The sequence below is a fragment of the Poecilia latipinna genome, unplaced genomic scaffold (genome assembly GCF_001443285.1).
Source record: "Poecilia latipinna isolate Pla-1442-1.1 unplaced genomic scaffold, P_latipinna-1.0 Scaffold3902, whole genome shotgun sequence".
Taxonomy (NCBI): Eukaryota; Metazoa; Chordata; class Actinopteri; order Cyprinodontiformes; family Poeciliidae; genus Poecilia; species Poecilia latipinna.
In genome coordinates, this window is record NW_015116518.1 from 1,535 (window position 1) to 25,488 (window position 23,954).

Here is a 23,954-nt window from a genome sequence, read left to right on the forward strand (position 1 = left end):
AAATACAAAACAGTTCACATCTAAATCAATGTGAAAAAAGTAAACAAGGAAGGTGCTGCAAGGTTTTGCCACCACTAGGGGGCACTAACGATTTGCATTCTGCATTTCACACTTTTTAGTTCAGAAGCACGAAACAAAAGCTTGTACATTTCCTCATCCTCCTGGCACATTTTGCTTCAGTGTCGTCTTTCACAACAGATAAATTAATGAAAGAGCCAGCAAAAGCTTACAGCACCTGGTATTCCCAGGCGGTCTCCCATCCAAGTACTGACCAGGCCCGACCCTGCTTAGCTTCCGAGATCAGACGAGATCGGGCGTGTTCAGGGTGGTATGGCCGTAAGCGAAGGACCAACAGCCACACAGACTCTTTATCTGTCACCAAGAAGCGAGAGCCGTGCATTTTGTTTCCAGGTTGTTTTCATTGTCACCAGCATTTTTTCATCACTCCAGCTAACAATACGCTGCTGTCAGTCTCGGCGTCTCTTCCACTAAATTTACAAACCTCATATAGGAATTTCCTCTGTGAAAACAACTGCTGACTAGACGACAATTGTTCACCGAAACATTGGAGAAAACCGTCTTCAAACATTCAAAGTTGGGAATACCAGGTGCTGTAAGCTTTTGTTACCACCAGGGGGCACTAACGACCTGCACTTTGGCACTTTTTAGCTCAGCAGCACGAAACAAAAGCTTGTACATTTCCTCATCCTCCTGGCACATTTTGCTTCAGTGTCGTCTTTCACAACAGATAAATTAATGAAAGAGCCAGCAAAAGCTTACAGCACCTGGTATTCCCAGGCGGTCTCCCATCCAAGTACTGACCAGGCCCGACCCTGCTTAGCTTCCGAGATCAGACGAGATCGGGCGTGTTCAGGGTGGTATGGCCGTAAGCGAAGGACCAACAGCGACACAGACCTTTTATCTGGCACCAAGAAGCGATAGAACTGCTATATTTTTCTTTTGATTATCTCCATCACATAATCTTAGGGTCAAAGCTAAATGGTACATGTGGCAGTTTAAATTTGTAAAATGAAACAGTTTGGGCTAAGCTGCTCCATCTTAAACTACACACGGAACTAAACACTAGACTGGGTGCAGAAATTCTACACAACATGTGAATATTTTTGGAAATTACTTCTGATATATCTTTTTATATTTTTAGACAGCCTAAACCTTTATGGTGTGAGCAAATAATTGCAAAGTGTAGACAAAAATATGAAAAACAATGTAAGGCAACCGCACTAAACTTAACATCTCCGTGCAAGCGCAACATATTTCAGGTAATAGATAGCCGTAAGCTTTTACCCACCAGCAGGGGGCACTAACCACTTTTATTCTGCATTTTCACACTTCCCTTAGCTAATCATGCGCAAAAAAACAACAACAAAAAAACACTCTCCTAAATTGCACATACTTGTGGTACATTTTGCTTCTATGTCATCTTTCATCCACCAACATTTTTAAGATGTTGTAAATCGAGGCATGTCTTCCACCAAGCTAGCAAACCTCATTGTGGCATTTCCTCTGTCAAAAAAAAGGCCATGAGAAAATCTAACTCTTAACTATTTAAATGAATAATTGTTTTAACTCATTTTGCATCAAACTGTTTTAAAGGACTGAAATATGGAAGTTCACTGTTCCTTGTACCTCGGTCACTTTCCGTAACAGCAGGTGTGCGCAGACAAAACATTCCAGATTTATTCCACAATTTATTTGTTCTTGGAAAGTACCGTGTTAGTTATAAATCTACTGTTTTATTTACTCATTATTTAGTACAAATACTCTAGTACTTTTTTCATTACTTTGTCAAACTGCAATTTACATATTTATAATGTTAATGTTTTATTAATGTTGTCTATTTATCTTGTCCAGTTTTCTGAGCAGTGCTAGAAATGTGTTGTGATTCTAGCCAGTTCTTATTTTGAGACCAAAAATAAGTCTGGCAGATTTAGATATGACATTATTTTACATTCAACCAAGAAGATGGAGTCTAAAGACAGTTTTGAACATAAAACTATTGAACTTTTAAATTTACTTTCATTCCAAAAAATAGCATGAAGAAAAATAAATATTCACACCCTTCTCAATAATCAATGGAAAATCCTTTACTGGCATTACAGCAACCAGTCTTATGGTTTCACAGGTGTGGTATAAAAACTCTCTTGTGTTCCTAAGTGTCTGTTCTTCTGACAAAAAAAACAGCTGAGTTCATTGTGTTTTTTTTTGTCAGTTTCATCAGTCTGATAGTCAGGTGACAGATTAATAAAAGGAAGAGAAAGTGTACAAGCAGTCAACATGTTCTCTGTGGTTTTGCAGTGATTACTACAGAAAAATGACTATTGAATAAAAGTCATAACCATGTGAGCTTAGATAAATGAAAGAAAAAACATGAACTTTGTAACCATCTGGCCTTTTAACCAATAATAAAAAATGACAAAATGACCCAAACGTGAGCCAAAAACTGCTGTATTTGTAGCTACATCAGCTTTCCCCAGTTTAAATTGCTGCTCTTTGAATTGCATTTAACACTTTTTTAAAAATGTATTTAATTTTCAAGCAAAGTATGTCATTTTTGACTGGACCGTTTCATTAATTTATTTTTAATGATTCTGTTGAACCATGTTTCTAAAGCGATGTCTGATTTTTATTGGTTAATCTTCATTAATTTTGTATTATTATTATTATTATTATTATTACTTTCATTAATTTTCAGTAACCATTGTTTGTCATTAAAAGAGGGGTAACAACAATTTTGTTCTGATGTGTAAATTTTGATTATTTTTTATTGCACAAGGCTTTGAAACACTTGTCAGGAAAATTTAGTCTCACCTGACCAGGAGACTTTCTTCCACATGTTCACTGTTCCCTACACAGCTTGCAAGCAACTTTAATGGCTTTCTTCTTCCTACTTCTTTATGTAGTGAATGACTAATGATGTCTCGAGATTCTGAGCTGTGAATTTCTGTGTATCTAAAAGTATTTCTGGCATTAAATAGTTCTTAATTCAGCTGGTTGCACAGTTTTTTATTCAGTGGATTTAGAGGGAAAAAGGTGAATGCAAATGCACACCACACCTTTCACATTTTAATTTGTAAAAGGAATATAAATATCATTTATAGGTCAGAGTGGGTAAAATCAAATGTAAATACAAGCATGCATATTCAAACTATAGGTAAGAAATATAAAGACAGAAAAGAAGAATAAGAGAATTTACATCACAAAAATTATACTATATTGTTATTACAAAGACAATACTCCAATTAACAGAAATGTGAAACTACTCATGAGCAGAGACATAAAAAAAAATTACAAAATGTGTATAAAAACAACTGAATAAAAAAACTGCAAATAAAGCAGGGATGTGAACACATCAAACATTTTGGCACCATAATTTTCCCCTCTCCTTCACAGCTACATGTTACTTTATGTTGCTTTAAATTTTGGTGTTATAACAAAGTATTAAAAAGTCTGAGGTGTGAAAACATTTCCAAAGAATTGTCCGTTTATGAAGGTTTTCATAACCAGAAAAAAACAAGTGATGGTTGATTTTTGGCGCCGTCTAGTGGTTAAATCGAAGTTGTTCAGATAGATTGAGAAAAGCCGACCTTGGTCAATTTTACATATTTCTATTTCATTATCAAGATAAAGATTCACATTATTGCTTAATGTGCATTAAATCAGTGAGGAAGACAACAACAAGGAAGCGAACCTCATTTCAGATTAAAGAGGAAGGAGCGGAAAGCCACAGTTAGTCAGCAGGATCACATGAGCTGCGTTCATGTGACCGATTCACGTGTTCACAGCGATAAATACGACCAGACCCACAGTAAAACAACAGGCAGAGACTGGAGGGTCGAACTGGGCCGACCCGCAGAGTAAGGAGACACCAAAAACCCATCAATAAGCGACAGGTAGGTTGTTATTTTCTTACGTAGGAGCTTCTAAGAAAATGGGTCGTTATGGGTTTCTACGAAAATAAGTGGTTGGATAAACCACATTTAACAAAAATACTTGCTAAAACTACACAGCTAACTTAGTTACGCTTCTTGTTTTTTAAAATTAAAGTTAAAGATCGAGTGAAAAGACACGATTAAGACAGGCTATGCTTTCTTTGGATTTATTTTTTGGTCTTGATTTGCACGTTTTTAACAGCAGTTACTTGTTAGCTGTACCCTTCGAGGTAAACATGAAGCAGGTGGTGCAAATTGGTTCAAACATGGGCCCTGATATATACTCGTATAGTAATGTGGATTTAAAAAAACAAGCAAAAAAAGAAAAGTGGTGCAGAAAAACTGCACTCCCTTTCCACACAAAGGCGTACAGCAGGTTATGAAACATGACACTGAAGTCAGTTAGAAGGAAATGGAAAATGAAACCGTTTTTATAAGAAGGCCCAGACAAAATGGCTTATGTCAAATCTAAATGTTACAGAAGGGGATCAAAACACCTGACAGACTTCGGCTAAATAACTCTAAGTTTAAAATAAAAACCTTTAATGTAACGGTAAAAAAATAAATAAATCCATAAGTTGATTGTAAAATGGCTGCTCGCCCTCTGTTCTCAGGTTTTATTGTCAGTGAGTTTCTGATAAGAGCCTGTGGTTTTTTGCCAATCTCTGTCACCTCGTTTGTTCTCACAGAAAGGGAATGTTGTGAAACATTAATTTACTCCACCTATTCATCACCATAAATGCTGATACAGCCCTAAATGGCCCAGTTAAAGGAACCAAATGAACTTTACTGTTAAATCAAACTCATACTGGACTTAGTTTATCCCCTTTAGTACAACATGTCAAGGTCTGTTTTTTTTTATTATTATTATTATTTTTCAGTTTGGCTGTTTAACTGCACTAAAATTCACAAAAATTAAATAAGTTTGACATGGATAAGCGTCTGATGACCTCACATAAGGCTAGGCCTGGACAAAAAAAATCAATATATATTGCAATAGACATGTGACTAATCAATAGAACAACTGATGAAATAATCATTGAACTCTGATCAAGAACCGCACAGCATTCTGGGGGATTTAGGCAGAGGAAAGGCTTTAGCCGGCCAACTTCTCACAGCCAGCTGAGCAAAGTTGGTGGAATCAACTAACTCGCGCATTCTTTGGTTACCTAGCAACTCAATCACTTTTTTGTTACCTAGCAACAACCTTTAGAGTAACTGGCACTGCAGCAGCAGTTTAAGGTTTGCCACTTATATCTCATAACGGCTTAAAAATAAACAACCGGGTGGAGTAAAAACTGGATAAGAGGAAAGGTCACACCACCAGTTCGAGAGCATTTCAAACTAGTGGTGAACTAATCAATTAAAACAGAACTAATCAATAACCATCTATCAACTGCTATGGAATGCTTAGATCATGAAATGTTTTGAAGCCCTACTCTAAGCTAAGATCAGTTAGCTAGGTTTTCCGTTTAGATGGCATATCTAAGTGGAAAAATCCTCTGAGGGCTTCAGAGACCCTGTTTGAGGCTGAGCCATCATCAGTACTGGAAAGATTTTTGTAAAGGTCATCAGTCATTTCTGGGGCCTGATCTGCTGCTGACTCATGAAGTTATGATGTCATCTTAAACCTCTTAATGGAAAAAAAAAAAAAAAGGTCTCAGCCTTCTAACCTGAGAGTTCGCATGCGGCTTGTGACTGAGGGGAGGCTGTTTGTGCATTCTCCAGTGACTTGGCAGCTTTTTGTCAGTCATGCTGCCTGGAGCTTTGAAAGCAAGCTATGAAGTTTTAATTGCTTTTGAGAAGTGAGAAATGCAGATAGGCAGAGCTGGTGTTTCACTTCCTCTAAATCTTACTGGAAATTTTTTAATTGAACCATTTATTAAAATAAATTGGAAGATTCCTCAATAGGAGTCAAAGGCAAGCAAGTTTACCTGTATACAAGATTTGGTATTTAAAACTGAATAAGATTTATAATAATCTTTGTTTATTCCTCATTAATATACTATGCCTTTTGCTGATTTTTATGACTAGCAGTTCTTCCCACATTCTTGGCGCTTACACCCTTTTTAAAAAGGGGAAACTTTTTTCTGCTTCTCTTTTGGTGACAGTAACTCATGATCATCTGTCATGTGATTCATTACTAGTTTCTCAAGAATTTCTAGGTTTAAAACTTACAGGAGGGATGCAGGCCCAAACAGGTGTTTGTGGTGAGAAGGAGACTTTCCAAGAGGAACAAAGTATTAAAAAACAAAATAAAAGGAATCTGCTTTTATTTTGCACCACAAACTATACTTTTGTTTTTTAGCTGGACTTCTTTCATCTTCTGGTTACCTTTAATAAACCATGGTTATGATCTATTTCTTAAAACATTTGTATTTGCGTAATATAAACGGTATCTGCAGACTTGAGTTGGGATGGGCACTTATAGTACTGTTTATCAAAGATATTTTCTTGTAATATTTATTGTTGGCTCAATAAATTTCAATTAATGATGTTAAATTTAAAACTGACCGGATTATTGGAAATATTTGTAAAATTTATTAAACTGAAAAAATATCAAGAAATTCAAAAATATGATTGATGCAGCTACCCTGTGCAGTTTGATGTAAATCACATTTCTTTCAGTAGGTGGCGTCCTTAAGAGCAGTTTGTATGACTTTTTTTATCACATTATTACCACAAAATATCATAATAAAATACTAAGTCCACATCACCCAGCCCTAGCCTTGAATTTACCCCTCCAAGTGTTCTGGTTAGTATTTTCCGTGTCTTGCATTTGGTTTCGATCATGTTTAGTGATGCGGTTTGTTAACATTGTAGGAGGCTTGACTGAGAACAGTTGCTGCTTTTTCCTTGTACTTGTATCTCCGTCAGGCGTGGGAATGTCTAATCTGCTGTAACATTTTGCTGAACTAGCAGCTTTAGGAGTGTATCTAAGAGGGAAACGTTGTGCAACCAGGTGCAACATTTTCATGCTTTAGTCATGGAGTAAAAACATTGAAAATGTTAGTTTTTTTTCCCCCCTTTGTTAATTTTTTTTTCTTGTTGTGTGTGTTGGGCAGAATGTTGTGTGCAACTCTCCTGGCGCTGGCTGCCAGCTTGTCTGTGAGCCTGGCCAGACCCCACATCCGTCCTCTGTCCGGTGAAATGGTCAACTACATCAATAAGCTCAATACAACCTGGAAGGTGAGTTTATTCTTGTTTTTCCTTCAGAATCCTGAGACTGTTTTACTAATTCATATTTCCACTCTGCAGGCTGGCCACAACTTCCGTGATGTTGACTACGCCTATGTCAAAAACCTCTGCGGCACTCTGCTTAAGGGACCTAAGCTGCCTGTCATGTAAGTCTCACAAGGTCAACATTAATGTAATATTTCTAGATGCAATGCATTTATAAATCCTATTGAACTATTTGCATTTTCAACTTCTACCTTCAATATTTTTGATGCTTTTTATGAACCAAAACAAGCCAGTTCATCATGGAGCATTAGGAGGAAAATGATTCATGGCTTAAGAAAAAAATCTTCTGATACCCCCCCAAAATAAAATCCAGTTAAACCAGTTGTGTTTAAAGGTACAGCTATGTGTAATCTATGTTTAAACTGAATACAAGAGACCAAATCTCAACCTTTTTTGATGTAGACTCAAAACACTGTTTATATCAAAACTGTCATGTTGTGGGGATGCTTTTGTCCGTCAGTGATGGGAACGCTGGTGAGCTCATTAGATGAATGGAGGGGAATAGAAGGGGACTTATTGTGAAAAATTCACATTTTGCATGTTTTTACACTCCCGGTTTGATCTCAACTGCCTCTGTAAACAACTCAAGCATTTAGAAAAAAATGGCAAGCTGTTTTATGACAATAAATTAATGTTTTTGTTGTCTGTAAAACAAGCCATTTCAAAATCAAAATTCAATTTAATTCTAAAATTAAATTGAATATTAAGTCACATTCAACGGGCACTCTGTCGTTACCTAGCAACAACGGAGTCCTGTTTCCTAGCAACACAAGCTGAGTTCCAGGATGTTTGGTCAGCTGGTTTTACTGCTGTATGCTCTGTACAATGGCTGCTGGAAAAGAGAAGTGTTTTGTTGTTGACTTGCAATTCAGAAACCACTTGCTGCCATTTTCCCAGGAGTACCAATGTTGAGTTGGGGGTCGTGGCCACCAGCAGCAGCTTATTTGGATTTAAAGTGACAGGAGGCTCTAAAACATCTCAAGGAGCTCAAAACAGGCAGAACTGAGCAGACTAACATCTCATTATCTAAGAACGATTTTGTGCAAAAAAAATGGAACGAACATGTCTTGCGTAAGCCTGTCCTAACCTTTTCAAGGAAGCACAATAAATCACCTTTAAGCCTGAGGTTTAGGCTCACCTTGAACAACCACCCTCAACAAACAACCGTACTAACAGTGGAGTAGTTATAATAAGAGCACATTTAAATGTTGAAACCGACCATTTAAGCTACGTTCAGTTCAGAGTCTGTGGTGACTTAATTTTAGGTTCAGATGCTCTCCCTCCTGTCTGAAGGGGCTTGAGCCATTTTGCCAAAAACAGGTTAACATTTCTCGATATTAATGGTTCCAGTTGCTCAAAGTAATATGTTGCAGCTTCTGCTGATTTTAAAACATGTAAAGTAAATGGTTTCATGGGGTAACACTCACACCAGTCATGTGTCTCTTCAGGGTTCAGTATGCAGAAGGCATGAAGCTGCCAGCAGAATTTGATTCCAGAGAGCAGTGGCCCAACTGTCCCACCCTGAGGGAGATCAGAGACCAGGGCTCCTGTGGATCCTGCTGGGTGAGGAAAACTCATCGCTAAATTATAAATGCAAATTCAGCGTCCACTTTTTTAATAAAACTTTGAACACTTTTATTTTCGTAATTCTCATGCCATGTGGTTGTTCTGCCTTTAGGCGTTTGGTGCAGCAGAGGCCATCTCTGACCGTATCTGCATTCACACCAGCGGGAAGGTCAGTGTGGAGATCTCCGCTCAGGATCTGCTCACCTGCTGCGACAGCTGTGGAATGGGGTAGGTCCTTCAAAGTTTGTCTTCCTTTGGACATAATTATTAGCTTGGTCAGTGACTAAAACCATGATTTAACACTTGGTTAGCGTTGTGCTTGTTCAAAGTATAAAGCCAATGTTAAGTGGATAGTGTACAAAATAATCCTTTAAAAACACTTTTTTGTCAAGGTAACTTGTGGTTATGTAACTCCAAAATGAGTTGCAGTTTCTGAACGTAATGCAGGATAATTACTGGAAGAAAACATAAAAACAGAGGCTGAATGTGTGCGTCTACAGAGATGGTGATTAATTTATATTTTGTTTTTTGTTTAAGATGTAATGGTGGCTACCCTCCAAATGCTTGGGACTTCTGGACCACAAATGGACTGGTGACTGGAGGGCTCTACAACTCTCATATTGGTAAGTTCATTTACACAAGTGTTGCGTTTTGAATTGGTGTCAGTGGTGCAGATGGTTTATTCTTTCTTGATGAAATCTTCTTCTAAAAAGTATTTATTTTGAAGTTTTAAAAATCATAGCGGATTCTTTGTTTCTGGTTATTTATGAAGACCTTTTAAGTTTCAGAATTTATAAACAGACTGCCACCTTTTGATGAGGTCTGTGTAGGGCTATTTTGTGCCCTGCATTGTTTTTCCCACTAAATTATGCAGTGGTGTACATTCAGTATCTGATATTTGTCTGATTAAAATCTCTCCAACAGTGTTTCTCAGTTTTGGGATGCTAAAGTGAGTGATTAGTCTGTGGTAAAACTTGAGTCTTTGTGTTTCTTGCAGGCTGCAGACCGTACACCATCGAACCCTGTGAGCACCACGTCAACGGCAGCAGACCTCCCTGCACTGGGGAGGGCGGCGACACGCCGCAGTGTGTTACACAGTGTGAGGCTGGATACACACCAAACTATGAGAATGACAAACACTATGGTAAGAATGCTGCAGAGCAGATGAGCATGAGAACTGCTCTGATTTTACATATTTGCTGCTGATTGTTTTTATTTTGATTTTTGCTAAACATAGTCTTGTAGAAATGACAAAATCAGTCATTCAAGACGCATTTAATGACAAAAAGATGTGAAGATTTAATTCTGCTGCTGTTTAAAAATGGCTTGTTTGAAAGAAGTATTTAAAGGGAACATATTATGCAAAATTTACTTTTTACATGCGTTTGTTTTCATTTGGGTCTCAACTGTTTCTAAAAACAACCCAACTGCTTAAAACACTCGGCTGTTTTCTTTTTTTGACAAAAACATTCATGTTTTTTGACGTCTGGAGAAAGCGATGTTTCAGAAAACTCCCAAATGTTAAGTCACATTCGACAGGCACTGCGCTGCTTTTCAAAGATGTACAGTAGTATAATTGTCCACCTGTTTGCAACCATTTTCACGTGTGAGTGGCCAGCAGGAGCTTATTCAGTTTTAAAGAGACAGGAGGCCCTAAAATGGCTCATTCTGAAAGGAATCAAAATGGGCAGAACTGACCTCAATAAAATCGTATTACCTAAGAATGATTTTATGCAAAAAATGCAATGTCCACGTTTTATATAGCCCTTAGATGTTTTCTGACCTGTTCACGGAAGCATAATGGGTGACCTTTAAGAATCATCACCATGGGGAACATACAGAATTTTAACCTGAAGTATTTTGCAGGTAAAACGGCTTATGGCGTACCATCAGAAGAAGATCAGATCAAATCAGAGATTTACAAGAACGGACCTGTAGAGGGAGCGTTTACAGTCTACGAAGATTTCCCTTCCTACAAATCTGGTAAGAAAAGCAGCATAAAGTACTCTTACAAATATAATCTCAGCAGACAGGTGAAATGGTAACTGCTCCTGATTTCCTTACACCATCTCTTCTGTTCTCCTCAGGTGTGTATCAGCACGTGTCAGGAACTGCTTTGGGAGGACATGCCATTAAGATCCTGGGCTGGGGAGAGGAAAATGGTGTTCCTTACTGGCTCTGTGCAAACTCCTGGAACACTGACTGGGGTGATAATGGTGAGCAGGAAATTACTACCATTAACTAAATGGCAGGCACTAGGCTCCAGTGTTAACATTTTGATAATGTGTCAAACTGAAGACACACCAGGACAAAAAGCTAATCTGGACATCAATTTTATAGATCCAGCATGCTTATAGATGTGTGTCTATTCTAATTAATCCTCATATCGTGTGAATCTTTAACCCACACAAAGCTGTAACCTAATATATGCTTTCACTCGGTCAAGAGCCTCTACTGATTTCTCGTTTTATACTGAACATTAAATATACCAAGTTCACTTTATCGCTTTAATTTTCAGGATATTTTAAAATCCTCCGGGGATCAGATCACTGTGGCATTGAGTCTGAGATCGTGGCTGGAATCCCCAAGTAAAACCCAAGGTAAGCTCAGTAATGACCAGTGACTATTTAAAAGGAAAATGTTACGTTAAATATGACTTCATGAAGTTTGTTTCTACTTCCAGGTTTTATGCTGCGGGACCGCCAGAGGGCGCCACACTCCACTGTCATTGAACAAAGTATACTTCTGCACAGCATGGCATTTCAGGAGGGGAATTCAAACTCTTGTACTTTTTAAGTGAATTTTCAGATTGGAGATGAAGACAAACTGTTGTTGCACACAATTTATTTTTTTTATATGTTGGTCTGTTTTAGGACACTCCCATATTTTACTTCTTTTTTTTCTTTTAATTGCTTGGAAAGCAGATGTCTCGTAATAAAGATGAAACAATGTGTTGCACTGATGAAAATTGAGGACCATCTATAGATCAATGCAGCATCAAACTGAATGGCGTTTTTAAAAACACCCCAATGAGCAGAGCTGTTTCTCAGAACACATTTCATCATGCAATGACCCTTGATACATTTTTTTTTTTTAATGACAAATTATACTCTGTACTACCGACTGTCGTAATGTACTGCCTGTAATGGGTGCCTGTTATTTTTAAGCATTTTAAAAGTAGATTACAATGAAATGGAGTGAAGTTTTTACTGCCAATAGGATCAAATGCTGGGAATTGTTCATTTGAATTTATTAAATGAATCTTTGGTTGCCAGTATTGTGGTTCTCATTTTGTATTTCTATATTTATGTTTTAGACAGACCCTCATAAGACTGTTTACTAGAAAGAAATTTACTCTTTAGAGATGTGTATGTCTTTCACTTAAATCAACAAGAACATTTAAAGTGATATGCATTAGATATTGAGTTAGTCTTTATTTATTGCATATTTTGGCTCATTATAGCTCTTTCATAATGAACTTGACCAAAACAACGGATTTCATTAAAGCTTCGAGTTGTTTGAAACAGAGCTCATATGTACAGATTTGCACCATAATTGATTTGATGTCCAAGGAGGTGGAAACATTTCCTCTACTTGAGGGAAAATATCCCTGAACTTATTTTTAATATATAATGTTTATTGGTTGATCTCTGAATGTTACAGCAGGCTCTGTAGTTGGAAGATAACGAAATTAAAACACCAAAGATTGTGTACAAACAAGAAGTTTCACTTTAATACTGTAGGTTTATTTCCATGTTTGGTGCCTATGTGGCTAAAACAAGTGAAGCTGCTTAGTGGGTTGAGTATCCAGAAATGTTACTCAAAAGTAGCGTTACTGAAAAAACAAACTTTAAAAAAAAAGTTGCTTCAACATTTAATTAACAATATTCAGTACATTTAAATTTTTAAGTATAGTATGTACAATGCTTATTATACTTTTACTTAATGAGAACATACATTTCTAAATTTGTTTTAAAAAATTTATTGCTATAACTTTTGTCTCTTGTTTGGTAAACAAGATAAATTGTCCAATTAAAATAAGCCTTTATAGTTTTGTTCACCGTGATCAGTCAGTTTTACTGCCGGGATGACGGTGCTACCTGAATAAAATGTAAACGAGTGCATGATTTACGAAGTGACGCTGGAAATTAAATCATTCTAAAAGTTAATTCAGAACTATTTTTCTATTTTCATAATCTTAAACCCCGGAAGCTTGTGCTAATCTCCGCATAGCGAAGCCACGCCCATGACACTCCCGGTTTAAAAACAAACGCACAAACCTTAGTGGGCTGTCTACCCTTCCGGAAGGCGGGGTGTGTTTGTTCAGTCAGCCAGCCAGAGCCGCCGCAGGCAGCAGGAGCGGGCGATGATGGAGGGGGGAAGCAGGCTTCCGTTGATGAAGTATGGATCTGTTCTGTCCCTTTTCGTGGTTCTGTTAGCCATCTGGTTCCGTTCACCGCAGAACACAGTGCTGGACGACCGGCTGGACACGGTGCTTTCGTCTCTGCTCCGGGCTGAAAGGAAAGTCGGGGTTAATGACGCCAGACCCAGAGTGGCAGTTGGTAGGTGCGGAGAGCTAGCGACACTAGCTAGGCTGCTGGGGGTTGAAGTGGACACTGGTCATTAATAAACGCTAATTTTAAACATATAAAATACCCGATATTAAAGTCAGTTTGCTTGAAATTACTGACACAAGTTTTACTTACAGTTTCTGTTAAATCCCAAACAGGAAATTGAGTTAAAGTACTAGTAACTGTATTATTGTAACCTGTCTAATATACGCTGTTTATGCGATATTTATTTAATAGTAAAATATAAATCTAGCGAGAATTCTTTAAGTTTTGACCGGTGAACTACTGACAATGAGCGAAAGTTAGATGTTGAGGATTACCATATTGTGGTGGAGTGTAGTCTGTCATGCAGTGCCTTATAAAAACTATTCACACCCCTTGAACATTTTTTAAAAAATCAAATAGTGAAAGTGTGGCATAAATGTACTTCTTATGCAAAACAGCTTCAAGTCTAAAGACCGAAGTTTTTGCTTATTGTTCTGAGCAGAATAGCTCAAGCAGAATGAGATAATATCAACTGTCAACTGGATTGAGGTCTGGACTTTAACTGGGCCATTCTGATCCATTAATATGCTTTGATTTAATTCAGATGTGTCTAAACTGCAGCTTGTGACCCACTGATATTATTAACTGACGTTCTAGTTTTACGGTCTCTACTGCTTATCATTGTATCCTCAATGTTTGGCTGCCTCTGCATCTATTTATATTCAGTACTTTAGCAAACTGGTGTTTTCTTAAATGTGTGATCTAAATAAGATTGAATAAAATGCCACTCTTCCATTAAGAACAAAAAACTAGCAAAAAATGTATGGTATCCACAACAGATGGTTGTGATGTTGATAGATTACCTGAGCAGTTCATCTTCCACAGCTCCTCCAGTTACCATGAGCCGCGTGGCTGCTTCTCAGATTAATGCTATGAAACCATTTTTCATGTCATGCCACTTTAGAAATATGTTTTGTATTGATCTATTACAGAGAACCTCAATGAGATTCATTAAAACCTGTGGTTTCAGCAAGACAAAATGCAAAAAAACAAAAACAAAAAAAACCTCATTGGGTGTGAATATATTCTCCAAGGCTCTGTGGTAGCGAAGGGAGAAGACAGATGATCACAAATGTTCAGTCACCAGATCCCAGACTGGATCCGCAGCTGGGACAGTCTGTTCTGAAGAGAGACCTCCCCTCCTCAAACCATATGGACAGAAACTCTGTGGCTGTCATTAAGCCTCATGTCTTTACATCAATATTTCCCTTTATCTACATTTATTTATTACACACACATGAACAAGGAATGCAAAGGACACATTTTTGTACTACAGTAATCTTAACATCCTCGAAAAGGAGTAGGAAGAAGTAAGAAACGTATGAACTCCTACACCATAAACTCGTATATTTTCAGATGGACCCTCATTATTAAATAAAAGAAACAGGTTAATTAATTTTCCATTTTATCTGGGTTTACATGTGTCTAAGTATATGGATTCATACCCACACACTCATACGCTTTAGCCTCAATTTACATAAACACATTAGTGCTAACTCTCACCAATATCTATATCTTATTAGAATGACCTCCTCATAGTTCCTTTTAAATTGTATTAAATTTTGACTTTATTTTAGCTCCTCATTTAACTTGTTCCATAATTTTACACCATGAATTGAAATACAAAAGCTCTTTCTTGTTGTGTGTGTACTACGAATCCTTTATAAATCACAAACACCTAAATTGTTGAAGAAGTTACTTTAAAAAGAAGAATCGGGACTCCCAGCGCAGCAACTTAGTTTAGTTTCCTGTAAATATGTTGAAAAGTGTCAGCCTGGATGTCTTGACTTAGTTCCAAAAATCCAGTTTTTTAGACTTTGATCAAACGTTATAATCTGTACCGAGCCAACCTTTACCCTGTTTGACAGCAGACTCAGCTGGTTATCATTTCACTCTGACTTTAATGACACGTTTTGCTTCCCAATCTCATGGGGGGTAAACTAATTTCAGATTAAAAAACAATAACCTCACGTAGGACTGAAACAATTATTCGTGATGAATTATTTAATTGTTAACTGGAGTATACAGAGTCAACAAAGGTGATTTGCTGAAAGAAAAAACTATCCAGAGCAATAAGCCAAAACTGTAAATAAGATCAAATAAAAAGATTTGTGAATATGTTCTACTCAGAACTCTAGTGGCATAGTTTTGGCTTCATCCAGTGCAAATTATGTATAAGAAGGCTTTTATTAATCACCTTTTGCTATCTAACTATTAATAGGTTAATTTAAAAAATAGTCAATAGATCAACCCTACACTGTATTAATGTTAAAGGGCTGAACTTTTCACATTTGGACGGTAGACGTAGTTTATTTTTTGCTGCAGATGTCATTTGCTACAAGAGACCAAGTGTGCACTAACATAATTTTATGCTTTTGCATTTTAGGCAATAAAATGTTTATTTTCTTACTCCAAAAAGAAATTTAATTGTTCATTTGTATTTTTTATGCATTTCCAATATTGTATAAAAAGGCTTAGATGAAAAGTATGCAGAATATCCCTATTTTTTTATAGATTAATCATCAAAATAATTGATTAATCGATAACTAATTTTTAGCTGCAGCTCTGGTATCATTTAGGGAAACAATATAAATTAGACACTGAATTTTTTTTAAATGTATAACAAGCTGTCATGTTTTAGCAGAAAGCAGTAGAAAACTTAGTTGTGATGAAGCAGAATGACTTTAGAATTGATATTTCAATCTAATTGAAAGATGATCTGACATTTACGTTTTAATTAGTGAAATTAAATCGTGATGTACGTAAATTACACTTTAGTTCAAACTTTCATTTGTCCTCCATTGTGGCAGGTTGTAATCATTCTGACCACTGAAATCACTTTGCATTAAAGCCTCATATGCCGGGTCACGTGGGTCAGCAGGAAACTGAAATCTGACCCACAACATTTGGGTCGTAAGACGACTAACTACTCTTCCCACTGATCCACTGTCATTCATGTCGCAGCTTTTCTGTAAAACCTACAATTTGCACGACTTTGCTTTTGTTCTTCTTCTCCTCAGTTTACTTCAGTGTTTTTCTCTTCTTCTCTTTTGGCCTCAGTGTGTGGCTGCTGCAGGGAGAAACGTTGGTGTGTAATTGTATTTCTTCTTCTCTGTCTCCTCCCTCCTCAGGGTTTGGTGGCTGCGTCGACCTCATAGTAGACGGCGTGTCATTCCTAAATAAGATAGGCATCTCTCACACAGACCAGCCATTGCATTATGACTATCTGAAAAATGCTGAACAACTGGCTCAGAGCTTTGCCTACTTCTTTGCGCCAGGAGCTGCTGCAGAGTAAGTAATGTTGGATGGAGAGCAGCATGCTTACAGTAAAAGTTGTGTATACTCCTTAGCTGGAGTATACAGACTCTATAAAAATACCAGTTTGCTGAAAGAACAACACTAAGAGCAGTTATTAAGCCAAAACGATATAAAAATTATATTTTCAAGATAAAAAAATATTTTTTTCTGTTAATATGTTCAAACCAGAACTAATCAAGTGGCAGTCTTAGCCTGGTTCAAATTATGTATAAAAAAACAAACAACAACTCTAATTTAGCACCTTTTGCTAACCAATCATTAATTGGTTAATCAAAAAAATAATATATTAATCAACAGGTTGGCTCTACAAGTCGAGCAGAAAGAGCTGGGCTTTTCACATGTTGATATTAGACATATTTTTAGCTGCATTATTTGCTACAAATGATCACTAAAGGAATTCTGTTATTACACTTTGGGGAAGAAAATGTTTATTTCTTTATATAGAATGAATTTGAATGGTGCGTTTATTTGCATCTTTTAATGCATTCACAATATTGTATTAAAAAGGCTTTAATCTACACAATTTATTTCTGCGTAATTAATAACTAACATAATAATTAGTTACAACACTAAAACTCAGGGATGTTGCATTCCTGCAGGTTTCTCCCTGGTGTATTATAAGCCTGGAGGGCCACCAGGCTTTACTTGTGCCCCCGCCAGGCTAAACATTGCTTAAAATGCTTTTAAAATGTTTGCATTTTTTAAGACTTTATAGTTGGTGTCCAGGTATTAATCTTGCAATCTTTCAGTAACACATAATTATCAAGTGATATTTTTTTAATTTTCTGTCAACTTTAAACATTTTTTAACTCAAAATCACGACGGACTGTTGGATGAATGACTGCCTGAGCGCCCCAACCACTGGGCTTAGCAAGTTTTCTGTGGGAAACTTTGTTCCTGTAATATAAAACAACCAAGAAAAATAATGTTACAAACTCTTTTAAGTCTTTAGTATTGTCGTTTTACTTTCTTTTCCTGCTCCTGCAGGCGTTTCATGATTAATGAAACCCTCTTCAGTGAGCTGGTGGACGGCGCCCGTGACTTACCTGGAAACAGGTGGGCTGTAGGTGGCAATGCTCCTGTGATGGCCGGTCGCATGGCAACAGAGGGATGTGACGTGTTGTTAGGGGGAAGTTTCAGCACCGATTTCACTGAAGTTTTGTCCCAGCACATTACAGGTAATCTAGATTAAACATGACCTTTCTTTTATGCTTAATTCTCTTCTAAGTCCATGTTTGTTTTTCTTGCCAGTGGCTGGTAAAGTGATAGAAGAGCCAGACATACATCTGATCCTTGAATATTCATCTGGTGCCAGCTGGGGGACGTACACCTCACGCAGAGCAAACAGGTATATTTAACAAGTCTTTAGTGTATTTATATTGGCGATTATCTCATTTAACTTTGCTCACAGTCTTCATAACCAACCTGCACCCTAAAGATAGTTGTTAGCAACTATTGCAAAGTGTTGGAAAATTAAGAAAAATATGTCTGGTTTATTTTTCTGGTGGATCTCTAAGCTTTTTACTTTCTCTTTCTTTCTTAAAATCAGATCTTGTCCAGGTTTGAATTGAGATGCATGCTGTAATTATACATCTGTTAGTAAACATCAGGTTTTCTGCTGTGAATAGCAGAGAGTTTGAAACTTATGTCTTATATTTTGTTGTTATTAAATCCATTTCATTGCATCTTTGTGTTTTAAGTTGAACACATGGAAGTATTTAGGTCAGACTGGATTGTTTTTAAATGTGCTTTGTAAGTAAACTGGACGTTGCATATTTTTTTGTAGATATATCATTCACAGTGATGCTCATAACCCCTACTTGGACTCTTTGGAAGAATTTGCTGAGAAACTGGAAAATTTCAAACCTGATCTGCTGGTGGTGGGAGGGCTTCAGATGATGGACAACTTCCCCTTCAATTCAGGTAGGAAAACATGACTGAGTTTGATGATTAGCTGTTCAGATAATCAGCTGCTTCGATTTACTAAGAATACCTGATTCAGATTTATTTGTAAAATTTGTGTTTCACAGACAAACTGGGTTTCAAGTTAGCAGAAGAGTTACTGGGGAAATACAGCTCTGGAAAAACCTTCTGGTTATTCCACCAAATATTTATTTCTGAACTCTTCCTAAGTTTAAACATTACTATTGTTGTTTCTAAAAGAACATGAACTTGTTTTCTTTGCATTGTTTGAGGTCTGAAAGCTCTGCATCTTCTTCATTATTCTGACCATTTCTCATTTTCTGCAAATAAATACAAAATTTATGCTTGTAATTTCAGAGACATGCATGTTATCAGTAGTTCATGGAATAAAAGAACAATGTTCATTTTACCCAACTATATACTAAATCAGAGAAACTGATCGTTTTAAGTGGTCTCTTATGTTTTTCCAGAGCTGTATTTGTCATGACAGCTGAAACAGCAGAAGTTCAAATAGCGAGAAGAACAGGTTAAACCGAACTTTCCTCTCTGAACTGGACGATTTGTACAACAAAACTAGACCCAGATCCAGTTTGACCTTTTGACTGGACTCATGTTCTTTCAGTTCATCAGTTTAAACAAATTCACATCACAGTTTTTTTACTTCCTTCCTTCCTTCACGTCCACTCCTTGCTGCTTGAAGTGCCTATGAGTCCTCCATGTTGTTTTTGTTCCAGGTGAGCGAGAGGCGGTCCTCTCCCGGCTGGCGGACCTGCTGACCTCCTCGTCGCCTCAGATCGGCATCCATTTTGAGATGGCAAGTTTTGTGGACGAGAATATAGTAGACGACCTTCTTCACCATGTCATCCCTCATGTATGTATGAGTGAATATTTAAATGAATGTGTCCATGTTGGCATTTTCAAATACATTATCCAAACATGGAAATCAGAAAGGTCAGTGTGTAGAAAACACTGACGTTAGATTTGTTTATTTAAATCTCCTGATTTAAATCTGCAAGCAAAATAGTCTGAGTCCTTTTCTCAAATGCAGACTGGAAAAAAAGACATAGGATGTGAAAATATGGAGTTTTACAACAAACATGTAATGTTTTTTTTTTTTTTATCTAATTTATATGGTTTAACAACCATATAAAATGATTATAGTATTAAATTTTAAATATAATTTTGTACAGCAAGTTAGTTTTTAGAGAGGTTAAAGGTGTTGTGGCCATTTTTTATTTTTATAAGGCTCTGACGTCATGATACAGGTTTTAGAAACTTTCTGGGTTTTTTTTTTTATATATATATTAAATAACAACAAATCCATTTTCTATTCTCTATGAGCTGTAAATTTAACCATCACAAAAAAGTGTTGGTTTTTTTTTATTAAACAAACATTAAAGGGGCAGCATTATGTATTTTTTAGGTAATTTGAGCCATTTTATTAAACAATCAAGTAACTATGTTGCCTTTTGGTATAAAAAAGGTGTTTGTACCAGAAACAAGTTAAAAGAAATTTGACTCTTCCTCATTTCAACAATGCTTCTCCATCCATTGATGCCGTTTACTGTCGTTGATGGGAGCGTCGTAGTTTGTATGATGAGATCATTCATATTTATAGTAGAGAAGAGGTGACATGAGATAGAACACTCAGTTTCACAGCTCTGCAGGTAAACGGGATTTCACTATTGTAAAACAAACATTTCAGAATTTACATTTTCAACAGTTTCTGACGTCCTAAATTAGCAGTTTTGTGCATTTTCTCTTTTTTTGTTTTAAACCCAAACAAAAATCAGCTACATTTTATAAACATTTCCATGACTTTTTACATTCACACGTTGAAATGTAGCCTTCTGTTTAATAGTTACCTAAATGAACATCAGACATGTTCCCGTCCAGAATGTCTTTTTGTTTCCACTGACTTCATTTTTTCCACTTCCACACCAAAGAGTTCTCATTAGTGGAATCTGATCTGAGTTCAGATCAGATTTCTCGTTTCTAAGCAGCCGATCACCGATCAGTAATCCCCTTTAAGCATTGATCTCAATTCTTCTTTTCCAGGCAGACTCTTTAGGCATGAATGAACAAGAACTCCCTAATCTTCTCAGCCTACTCAAAGGCTCCAACATCACGGTGCTGTCGGACCCAAACCCTCGTGTAGCGACCGTCCTTGACCAGATGAGGGAGGTTTACCGCATCCTCAACCAGCGCTACCAGGCTGCTAGCTCAGGCGGCGCCACCAGCGGCAGTAAATCAAAGGGTAAGCCTCTGACTCGCCTCCATGTCCACACTCTGGCCTTCCAGGCCATGATTGTGACACACGGCTCTCAGTGGAAGAACACCATGTCCGCCACCGCCAAGGCCTCGCTCACAGCGAACCGTCACGTCTGCGGCTCAAACGACATCGACCTGAGCAAAGCCAGGCTCATTATGGACGACTCGTTCTCTGTCAGCCACCGCGAGGGCAGCCAGCGCATCCCGCTGCTGGAGAGCCGGCCCGTCAGCTGCTGGGATGAGGACGACTACCAGATCTGCGTGGCGCCGGTGCTGGTGTGCACCGACGTTTATCAGACTGCGGGTGGAGGGGACAACGTCTCCGCTGCCGGCTTGGTTCTGCAGATTTAAAGAGGGACACCAAATCGTCCTTTTGACTCTCGAGTCTCGGTGTGTTGCACCCGATCCTTCAGGTACTGACATGGCTGCACAGCTAACGCTATCATTAAATTTGCAGCTCTGGGCCCAAACTGAAAATAAGTCATTGTTATTACTTCAGAGTCGGATCATGCATATTTCTGTAGCTGACTCTGTTCTAACTTCCAAACGACATGCAATAGAAAATCACTAAATGTTAAATTGTAGTTTTCTTTCTAATCCAACTGGATTAGTCTCACTGATTCACTGTCCTTCAATATTGAAACTTAGTAGCTACACTTTTTCCGTTTAGCTAATTTTTAACAATAAAACATTCATAAAACACTCAGTAAATGTTTCATCATCCGACTCTGGTGATTTTAATGATTTGTCCTTACATTTCTCTGAGGCCTTAAAAAACTTGACACTTGTTCTGGATGAGACGAAGAGGTTTAGATGTGATCAGATGTTTTTGTCGCACCACTCAGCTTTTGTTATGATTTTTGACCAAGATTTGCACACGCAGCTTTTGTAGGATCAGTTGTATTTGTATTTCAACCTGGAGCGCAGCTATGCAGTTAAGAATCTGAAATAATTAAATCTGTGTCTTTGGCAGGATGTGATTTACAAATGCCTCACTTGCCTTTTAGCAAATAATTTATCTTGTAGAAACGTCGAGTTTTGAGTGAAAACCTGCTGGATTCAAACTGTTGATGCCTCTTCTCTCTGCTTCCTCGGTCTCTGAGGTAAAACGCTCCCGTTTCCCTGTATATGTGAAAATTGTGCGTCGTGGTTTTGGTATGTTTGTGTTTGGACTGTAATTTCTCTGTAGTTCAGTTGCAGTGAAATAATGCAAAAATAATGTGGAGTCACGTTTGGTTGCTGGATGTAATGACTTATCTCTGCGGCTCTTTCAGTTTTATCCCTCCATCACTTTGCTTACTGCTTGTTTCGGACCAAATCTCTCATTACAGTTCTGGTTTAAGCAGCTCATCTTTAGTTATTTTTTAGGTTTAACAGGACATTATATTCTGTATAACTGACGTCAGTGGACCATTCATAAAATATATATTTGTATGTTTAGTTCCCATCTGGGATTGGATGTTCTCAACTTACCTCATTACATTTATTTTGTTATTATTTACTAATGCAACTGAACTTTAATTGAAATGAAGCCAACTCTACTATCTTCTCACTATGTAGAAATCAAGCATTCCAGCTGCTGCTGTTTGTTCTCTTCTCTCAGATTGAAATGTGTTTCATCCCTATAGCTTAACATAGAGTTTCTTTTCTTGGTTAAAAATTACTACTTTGTTTGTTTTTTGTTTTTTCAAAAACCACTTTTTATGTGGAACACATGGTTTTTGTTACATTGTACGAGGTCAGAAATTCAGGAAAGTGTGGAAATCTCTTTAAATCTTGTGCATTTGTTTTGCTTGTAATTGGTGGATCTGAGGGTAAATGAGCCTTATTCTGTTTTCACTGTTGGTGTTTGATAAAATCAGGATGTTTTTTACAGCCTGTTTCTGTGGATTTCTGTTTGAAGTTTCTGTATTTGTCTTAAACTGTGACTTAAATGCTAATTTGGCAGTGGATGGAAACACTGCAGCATGCTCAGTGAGGGAACCGTTTGTTTGTCGCAGCACTTATCTACGCATTGGATAAGTGGGGTCATTCATGTGTGTTCTGCAGCTGTGTAACTGCTTCATGCATGTTGAGTCATTGCAGAATCATCTCTGATAAAATGCTGATCAGCAATCATTGCTTTGTTTTGTTATTATTTAATTATGACACATCACAGCTTCTTGATGATAGAGCAGCACAATGACATTTGTCATCTTCTCATCCTCGTGTAGCTAAATCATTTCATGCCGACTTTAACGTTAGTTTCACCATCGACTTGCTTTACCAACTCACCTCACCTTTAACCTTTGGATTAATGATAGTCCAGTACAAGATTCTGACTGTATGATCATCTTGACCACAGTTTCACTGTGTTTACACAACATTTTAAATGTAAATCTGTAATCTAATTACTTTAGAACAATCAGATGTTAATTTGTTGAAACTGTCACTGTGACAGTATGAAATGGATAAAGTCGAGCTCTTCTCTCAGTGCTAAGTAGAAACAACCAATCAGAGCCAGAAGGCGGGTCTTAGCGCTATTAATCACCCCTCTGTGTGTCTGCTACTCAGCTTCTTCTTGACAACAGAACCTGTTGTATATGCGAAGCTAGTTAGCATGGCCACCGATGATGGAGGATAAACGGTTTCCCTGTAATGGTAAGTTGTTTCTCTGGTATTAGCACACTGAGTAGCGAGTACAGGAGGGTGATTGACTGCACCAATAACTTCCTCCTGGCTCTGACTGGTTGTTTTTGGTCGGGAGAGATGCATTTCTTCAGACAGTAACAGCAGCTCCAGGAGGAGGTTGATCTTTTCAGATTGGCTGTCACAACATAAGGACAGTTTTAACAAATATGTGAAAACATTTATTTAAAATAAGTTACATATTGAAGCTTTAATTGAAATCCTTAAAGCAGCATTATATCTGCTATAATATAAAATTATTACATCCATTACATGTTTTTTGATATCAAATATACAGACTAAAAAAGGATAAACAATTTTAAATGTACTCAGGAAAGGTAAAGTAAGGTAATTTTATTTAAATAGCACATTTTCAGCAACAAGGCAATTCAAAGAGCTA

General features: G+C 37.3%; 2 protein-coding genes and 1 long non-coding RNA gene across 3 annotated transcripts; 2 read left to right on the forward strand and 1 right to left on the reverse strand.

Moving 5' to 3' along the window:
* Positions 1–220: 220 nt before the first annotated feature.
* On the reverse strand, positions 221–1,227 carry LOC106941856 (uncharacterized). Its single transcript, XR_001423471.1, has 2 exons — positions 786–1,227; positions 221–372 (listed from the first exon to the last, which is right to left on the reverse strand). It is a non-coding gene; the product is annotated as an uncharacterized LOC106941856 (long non-coding RNA).
* Positions 1,228–3,794: 2,567 nt separating this feature from the next.
* Positions 3,795–12,036, forward strand: ctsba (cathepsin Ba). Its single transcript, XM_015024989.1, has 11 exons — positions 3,795–3,911; positions 7,016–7,139; positions 7,209–7,294; positions 8,642–8,756; positions 8,872–8,987; positions 9,297–9,382; positions 9,757–9,903; positions 10,626–10,742; positions 10,847–10,975; positions 11,278–11,359; positions 11,443–12,036. The coding sequence occupies exons 2-10, from the start codon at positions 7,017–7,019 to the stop codon at positions 11,349–11,351; spliced, it is 993 nt and encodes a 330-aa protein (XP_014880475.1). The 5' UTR covers positions 3,795–3,911; position 7,016; the 3' UTR covers positions 11,352–11,359; positions 11,443–12,036.
* A 1,020-nt stretch (positions 12,037–13,056) lies between these two features.
* adpgk2 (ADP-dependent glucokinase 2) lies at positions 13,057–23,005 on the forward strand. The gene is made up of 7 exons (XM_015024988.1): positions 13,057–13,321; positions 16,507–16,666; positions 17,681–17,871; positions 17,945–18,041; positions 18,480–18,616; positions 19,351–19,487; positions 20,675–23,005. Exons 1-7 carry the CDS (start codon positions 13,126–13,128, stop codon positions 21,236–21,238), a joined length of 1,482 nt encoding a protein of 493 aa, XP_014880474.1. The 5' UTR covers positions 13,057–13,125; the 3' UTR covers positions 21,239–23,005.
* Positions 23,006–23,954: the final 949 nt, after the last annotated feature.

Bases quoted from the DNA above. Each gene is read 5' to 3' on its own strand.
- ctsba (XM_015024989.1), top strand. From the start codon at position 7,017: ATGTTGTGTGCAACTCTCCTGGCGCTGGCTGCCAGCTTGTCTGTGAGC. The intron at 8,988-9,296 runs GTAGGTCCTTCA...TTTTTGTTTAAG, and splicing joins TGCGACAGCTGTGGAATGGG to ATGTAATGGTGGCTACCCTC. The intron at 10,743-10,846 runs GTAAGAAAAGCA...TGTTCTCCTCAG, and splicing joins TTTCCCTTCCTACAAATCTG to GTGTGTATCAGCACGTGTCA.
- adpgk2 (XM_015024988.1), top strand. From the start codon at position 13,126: ATGATGGAGGGGGGAAGCAGGCTTCCGTTGATGAAGTATGGATCTGTT. The intron at 13,322-16,506 runs GTAGGTGCGGAG...CTCCCTCCTCAG, and splicing joins CAGACCCAGAGTGGCAGTTG to GGTTTGGTGGCTGCGTCGAC. The intron at 18,617-19,350 runs GTAGGAAAACAT...TTTTTGTTCCAG, and splicing joins CAACTTCCCCTTCAATTCAG to GTGAGCGAGAGGCGGTCCTC.